Source organism: Pituophis catenifer, unplaced genomic scaffold (assembly GCF_029215685.1).
Source record: "Pituophis catenifer annectens isolate HBS135680 unplaced genomic scaffold, rPitCat1.0.hap2 SCAF_18, whole genome shotgun sequence".
Lineage (NCBI taxonomy): Eukaryota > Metazoa > Chordata > Lepidosauria > Squamata > Colubridae > Pituophis > Pituophis catenifer.
The window spans coordinates 9,530,345-9,537,332 of NW_027256898.1; the positions used below are offsets into that span (position 1 = coordinate 9,530,345).

The 6,988-nt window shown below is 45.4% G+C and overlaps 1 protein-coding gene across 1 annotated transcript in view; it reads right to left on the reverse strand.

Annotated features, from left to right (window-relative positions):
• The window catches only part of TMCO4 (transmembrane and coiled-coil domains 4), a 28,442-nt gene extending 21,737 nt beyond the window's left edge, over positions 1-6,705 (reverse strand). Inside the window, 5 exon segments of the mRNA XM_070956144.1 lie at positions 969-996; positions 2,490-2,664; positions 4,681-4,865; positions 5,600-5,685; positions 6,246-6,705. Coding sequence (XP_070812245.1) covers positions 969-996; positions 2,490-2,664; positions 4,681-4,853 — 376 coding nt within the window. The 5' untranslated portion in view covers positions 4,854-4,865; positions 5,600-5,685; positions 6,246-6,705.
• Positions 6,706-6,988: the final 283 nt, after the last annotated feature.

A 6,988-nucleotide genomic window follows, 5' to 3' on the forward strand; every position in this document is an offset into this window, starting at 1 on the left:
GGCGAACCTATGGCACGCGTGCCACAGGTGGCACGCGGAGCCATATTAGTGGGCACGCCAGCTCAGCTCTGGGGTGCATGCGCGCGCCGGCCAGCTGATTTTCGGGCCTTCTGGGCCCACCAGAAGTAGGGAAACAGGCTGTTTCCTGCCTCTGGAGGGCCTGGGGGTGGGGGGTGGGGAAGGCCCGTTTTTCTTTCTTACCTGGCTCCAGATCCTCTCTGTGTATCTGGGAAGGGCGAAAACAGCCTTTCCCACTCCCTTGGAGGCCCTACGGAGGCTCAAAGGGCCCATTTCCCCACTCCCGGTGGGACAGGAAGTGACGTTTTTTCCTGTCCCCAGCCTCCAGAGACTCCTAGAGAGGCTCCTACAGACTCCTAATAGAGGTTTTTCTATTAGGTATAACACCAGAAAAAAATCGATAAATAAAAGTATAGATGTAATATTGTGCGTATTAACAGCAGCGAAGATTATATTTGCACAATATTGGAAAAATGAAGAAACAGCATGAGACGAAGAGATCATTAGGAAGATACCAGATTGCGCAGAAAGGGACAGACTTACATTGAAAAGTAAACAGAAAGAAGAGTCAGAATATTATCAAACATGGAACTTATTCTACCAGTGGTTGGAAAAAAAGGGTGGAGAATAAGAACGTAATCTGTACTGCTAAGCAAATAAAATAACCCAGGCGACACGATGTTTCTTAAGTGCTAACAAAACGCAAACAATAAAAAAAAATCAGTAAAACTTTTTTTTAAAAAAAAAAAAAGAAGCAGCTAGTCCTCACTGACTTGTGGCAGAGGAAGGAGAAAACTTCCTAAAATCGCTCGCTGATTGTCGGGTTTCCTTCCCCCCCCCACCCCAAATTTATCCTACATGAGCTCTTTTGCTTTGTCTCCCTGGTTCGATGCTAATCAAAATAACTGGAGGAAGAAAGGAAAAAAAAACGGGCCTTCAACGTCACTTACCGTCCTTAAGAGAAAAGGAGACGAGGTCCTAAAACAGAAACAGAAAGACGTGGGAGAAATGGTGAGGATTTTTTAAAAAAACAAGAAACAAGGGCATTTCCCCAGAAAGTCTGAAATTTGGGTCGATGGGCGAGAAGGCAGCCATTTTCCCCTCTTGATAAAGAGAAGAGGTTTCAGTGGTGGGATTCAGCCAACACTGAATCGTCAGGTTTGGGGATTAATAGGACGGCATTACGTCCGGGCGGGTAGGCCCCACCCACTTGCCCAGACGTAGTGTCGCCCTATATAGCCACATTTTGGAGGCCGTGTGCGTGCGCGGAAGGCGTGCACCAGGGGTGAAATGCTCCCGGTTTGGACCGGATCGCCCGATCCGGTAGTGATGGAGGAGGGTTGTTCGGAGAACCGGTAGCAAAAATCCCTGTCCCCCCACATACCCAGCTGAGCCGCACAATCATCAGAGGCTTTTTTTTTAATTTTTAAAAGCATTTTTTCTACAACCTCTTTGGCTGAAAAAATGCTTTGAAAAGTAAAAAAAAAAAGCCTCTGATGATCGTGCGGCTGAGCTGGGATCCTCAAAGGCTTTTAAAAGCATTTTTTCTACAACCTCTTCAGAGGTTGTAGAAAAAATGCTTTTAAAAGCCTCTGAGGATCCCAGCTGAGTTGCCTGATCAGCAGCGGCTTTTTTTCTTTTAAAAGCCTCTGACGATCCAAGCTGAGTTGCTTGATCGTCAGAGGCATTTACTTTACTTTTACTTTTATCTGATTTGTATACCGCCCTACTCCCAAAGGACTCAGGGCGGTGAACAGCCAACGATAAAATACATACATACAAAATTTAAAAAACAGAAATAAAATCGAATTAAATAGTTTGGCCCAGACAGATTAAAACCCCAATCAATTTAAAACAGATTTAAACTTTGAAGATTAAAAGATATTAAAAAATATTAAAATATTAAAATTGTTTAAAAAGAGGGAGAAAGTTAGGCCAGGCCTAATTTTTCTCATTTCAATTTTTCTCATTTAAAAGAAAAAAAGCCTCTGCCGATCAGGCAACTCAGCTGGGATCGTCAGAGCCTTTTGAAAGCATTTTTTTACAACCTCTTCGCCGAAAAAAATGGTTTAAAAAAAAAAATTGGCCACGCCTACCCAGTCACATTAACCGCCCCCCCCCAAACCACGCCCACAGAACCGGTAGTAACAAATTTTAGATTTCACCACTGGCGCGCACGCAAGCAAAGGGCAAGCGCGGAAGACCGAGCACGCGTGGACGGTGGCGCCTGCGCTCACATTTGCGAACCGGTAGGGAAGGTAAGTGAACCCCCACCTCTCGGAGGTTTGTTCGTGGCACCTCCGTTCTCAGAGGGACTGTATTTCTGGGGAGCAAAACGAAGAGAAGGATGTACTATACTAGTCTCCCTTTATTTCTTGGTCAGTAAATATAAATTTAACACGAAATCGTCTTGTCGGGAAAGCGGCTGCCTGCGATGGCTCCCGGATTGGGGCCGAAAGGCGAAGACTCACCAGCATAATGGCGCCGGGCTCATCCTTCAGAAGCGGCTCGCTCAGAAGGATCCGAGCGAAGGTCTCGGTCCCTTCAGCCCCCAGACCTCCGGCAAAGGCCAACATGGATGGCATCACGGTGTCCGACAACTCCAGCCACCTGACCAGGTTCTCCACCACTCCCGTCCTGTAGGCACTGCGGAACGAAGACCGAGAGAAACGAGTCACGGCGTGGCATTTGCGCACCCGGCCACGCTCACGCTCGCATCTACAGTAGCGGCCAAAATTGTGGAAACCTTTTGGGGAAAAGTGTTATTTTTCTAAAACTAGCTAATAACACCAGTTTCTTTTTTTGGAGTAGTGGCATAAAATTATATATCCATGGAAAGATAATTTAATTAAGAATGTAATGCAGTAACTTTTATGAAGGATTTGCTATTAGAATAGCAATTACGGTGTAAGGAAGAAAAGTGAAACAGGTAGAAAAAACGATATACAAAAATGATCACCAGGTCAGTTAATACTTAGTTGGGTAATCTTTAGCATGAAAGACGATCTTACAACGTTTTCCCATGGAGTGAACCAAATCTTTTAGTTCTGCAGCTGTTATAATGAAACCAAGACTGAATGATGGCTTCTATTAACTGGGTTTTATTGCTGGGTCGCTTCTGACTAACAAGTTTCTTTAGTCAGCTCCCTAGATTTTCAATTGGGTGAAGGTCTGGGCTATTCCCAGGCCATTCCAGCAGTGGAATAGGATTATCTTGAAACTCCCAAAAAAAAAAAAAAAAGGGGGGCGTTATTAGCCATCAAACCTCAAAAATACACTTTTCCCAAAAGGTTTCCACAATTTTGGCCACTACTGCATATGCTCATCAATCTGGGAGGGGTAGCGTTGCTTTGGGGAATACTGCAAAACTCGTTTAGCAACTGTTTAGCCTAGCAACAGAAAATGTTGACTTCAATTGCGGTTGTACAGTTGATGATTACCTGTACAGGTGTATAAATTATGAGCCAGCCTATCCACCTATCCTTATTCTGCTTTAACGCACCTATAAAATCTTCCCTGCAGGCGTGAAGGGAGCCATTGTTTCCGTAAACAATGACGTCCTAACATTGTTTACCCTTAAACCGTCTGCCAATCGCCTTCCCTCTTCTGAAAAATGCTAAGCCAGCTCTGGCCTTTTCAGCTTTGGTAGAGGCCAACCTGACCTACCGTATTTTGGGGAGTATAAGACACACTTTTTTCCTTCCTAAGAGGCTGAAAATTTGGGTGCGTCTTATACTCCAAATGTCACCCCACCCAATGCCGGCCCCCATCCGCCGGCCTCTGTGTATCCTCTTCCTGGCTGCAGAGATTGCCGCCGACAACAGCTTGAGTTTTTGGGCTCCACGCTTCACGTTTTCAGCCTCCAAATGCTCCGTTTGACAGCCCTTCAAGGCTGCGGAGATCGCCAAAGCATGCCGCTAATCGCCGCCCCAAAACACGACACATTTGGAGGCTGAAAACGCAATGCGCGGTGCCCAAAATGGCTACCTGGAACAGCTGCTGCCTTCTCTGACCCCTTCCACACTTTGCCTGCTTTATTCACTGGATCTCCCTCTGACAATCAGCTGTGCTTTAGAAGCTGTTTTTCAGCCTCAATGCGAGCGAAGTGATCTTCCGTGCTTTGCCTGCTTTTCTAATTGCTGCTCCCACGGTCAGCTGTGCTTTAGAAGCTGTTTTTCAGCCACAACGCGAGTGAAGTGATCTTCCGTGCTTTGCCTGCTTTTCTAATTGCTGCTCCCTCCGACGATCAGCTGTGCTTTAGAAGCTGTTTTTCAGCCCTAACGCGAGCGAAGCGATCTTCCGTGCTTTGCCTGCTTTTCTAATTGCTGCTCCCTCCGACGATCAGCTGTGCTTTAGAAGCTATTTTTTTAGCCCCAACCTCAAAACCAGCGAGCGAACTAATGTGCTGAAGCTGACCAGGCTAAAGACGTTAGCCAGATGAATACCTGGTAGGCAGAATTTTTTTTTTCCTATTTTCCTCGCCAAAAACTAAGGTGCATCTTATACTCCGAAAAATGCAGTAGGCATGAATCTCTCTTTTTCTATGCAAACCAGGCCCTCTCCTTTTGCCTCAATAATCCGAGCATTTTGATCCCTTGAATTTTCTCTTGTGGTGCTTTTTCAAGAGCTGGGAGGAAAAGCATCAAGGAGGCCTGCTCACACCTTTCCTCCTGGTCCGGAAACAACGAGGCCAAGGAAACGGCGCAGAGAGCTGCGTAGGCATATTTCCCCGGGTCACCCAACTGTGCGCCAGGACCTGTCCTTGGTCCCGTGTCTTCTTCCTCCTTCGGCCGGCTTCTCCAGGGCCTCCCGCCTGGCCGGGGATCAGCAGACATGTCCGTCTATTCCTGCCAAAAGGACCACAAAAACACCAAAATAAGAACGCAAGAAGAATCTCTGCGTCTCTCAACATCCTTTATTCAACAGGTGGGTCAGGATGCGGGCTGTAAAAGCATGCCTGCTTCCTAGAGATAGACTGCTTCTTTCTAGGGAGGCTTCCTGAGCTCTCCTGCAAGCGATTTGGATTCCAACTTTCCAGGGCAAGTCAAGGGACTTCTAGAAAAACGACACTGAAAGAGGCAAAGCAAGGAACATTGCCCTCTTCGCCGCTGCAGAAATCCCAGGATAGACTGCCTCTGTACCTGAAGGCTCTATTGCCTTCTCACGGCAGTCCCCAGACCTCACTTGATTTTGTTTCTGTTCGCTGACTGAATTAACCCGTTTTCTAGCTTCCCTCAGACAGCGATGGACAAATGGAGGAAGCAGATTATTAAAAGCAAACAAGAACCATTAAAATGAATTTAGTGAGTTTTTCATTGAGCTGTTTTAAACCTTTGGGGCGAACGCAGCCAACATCAAAGCCAGCTTGTTCCAAATCCAGGTAACCAACAGGAGATCCTCACAAAGGTCTCCCAGGCACAACTGTCCACGAAAGAGCACACCCAGCCCAGCCTACTCTACCTTCCCCTCTTAGCAAAGGAGAAAGGTGACAAGGGAACCAGCCAAGGGAATTCCTTCCCTTTTCACAATGCCAATTCATCACACGACGGAAACTTTTGCCCTTTATGTTGGAATTATTTACAGGTCATAATCTGCTTTACGGGGAAAGCACTTTCCAGATCAGAGGCGTTGCTAACCAGCCGGTGTAGATAATAACCCTCGAAGCAGCTATTAAGAGATATAATAATAAAACAGTAAAATTCCAATTACTCGACCAGAGAATGAACTTTGTGTCACCAATTCTTCTGCGGGACAGCTAAGCTTTCAGGACCAGGATCTGTTTCACTTCGCTTAGCCCCCACCTTCAATCTAACTTCTCTTTCGTGTGTGACCTCAATCCAGGAAGTCAGAAATGTTTCCAACTTCCGTTTGGCGTCCTCACGCAAAGGGATCATAAAATCTGCTTTAACAGATCCAGTGGGATCCCAGGGGAAAAACTCCTGGTCATGAGAAAGCAGTTCCTCCTTATCATCAGCGGATTGTTTTGTTTTGAAAACAACTTTCCGCACAGGGGAAGTCCTACCCCTCCCCTGCCCCCACTCCCCAAGCATGCAGTTGTTCCTTTCATTTCTTGCAAGCAATGGAATTTCAAATCAACTCGTGACACGCTCATACTTTTGACTTTTCCAACTTGCTTAAGACCTGGACGCCCGGAGGTGATTTTTTTTTTTTTTTTTTTTGCACATTGTGTCAAAATGCAAGACCGGTCAAACCGATTAACATCCCACCTGGTTTCATTTCTCACTTCCTCCTGGCTTTGCAGGACCACACCTTTCCGTCGATGGGAATGCTGGTGTTTGGAGTCCCTAGGCAAGATTTGCTATTCAAAATTGTGTTTCTTGTCAACGCCTTTTGTGTTATCCACTTTCCTGGTTCTGGACACAAGACTAACGACCTTCTTACTTAACGCCCAAAAACTCAGCATTCTTTTTCCCTCCCCCACTCCATTTCAGTCTTGGAAGTATTACACAACCTTGGGATCAGAAACAATTTCTGCCAATCGCATTTCTGAACTTGTTTGATCTTGAGGACTAGTAACTCTAGAGAACGGCTACATCCTGATCTATGGCTCGGACTGGATGGTTACCAGCAGCCTTTGCAAATACCCTTCCCCACCTCCGTCAAGGTCTTTCTGATTTGGGATTTTAAACCTCAGGTGCTCAGAATAGCCACGTGATTCTTGATGAAGGTATCTTTTATTTTATGTACACTGAGAGCATACGCACCAAGACAAATTCCTTGTGTGTCCAATCACACTTGGCTAATAAAAAATTCTACTCTACTCTACTCTACTCTAAATTTTTAAATTTAGTTTTAGTGTTTTAAATTTCTGGGGTTTTAAATTGAGCCAAATTATTTAATAATTTTAAATTATTTTAAATTGATGTTTGTTTTGTACATCGCCCTGAGTCCTTCGGGAGAAGGGCGGTATAGAAATAAAATTATTTGTTTGTTTGTTTGTTTATTTTAC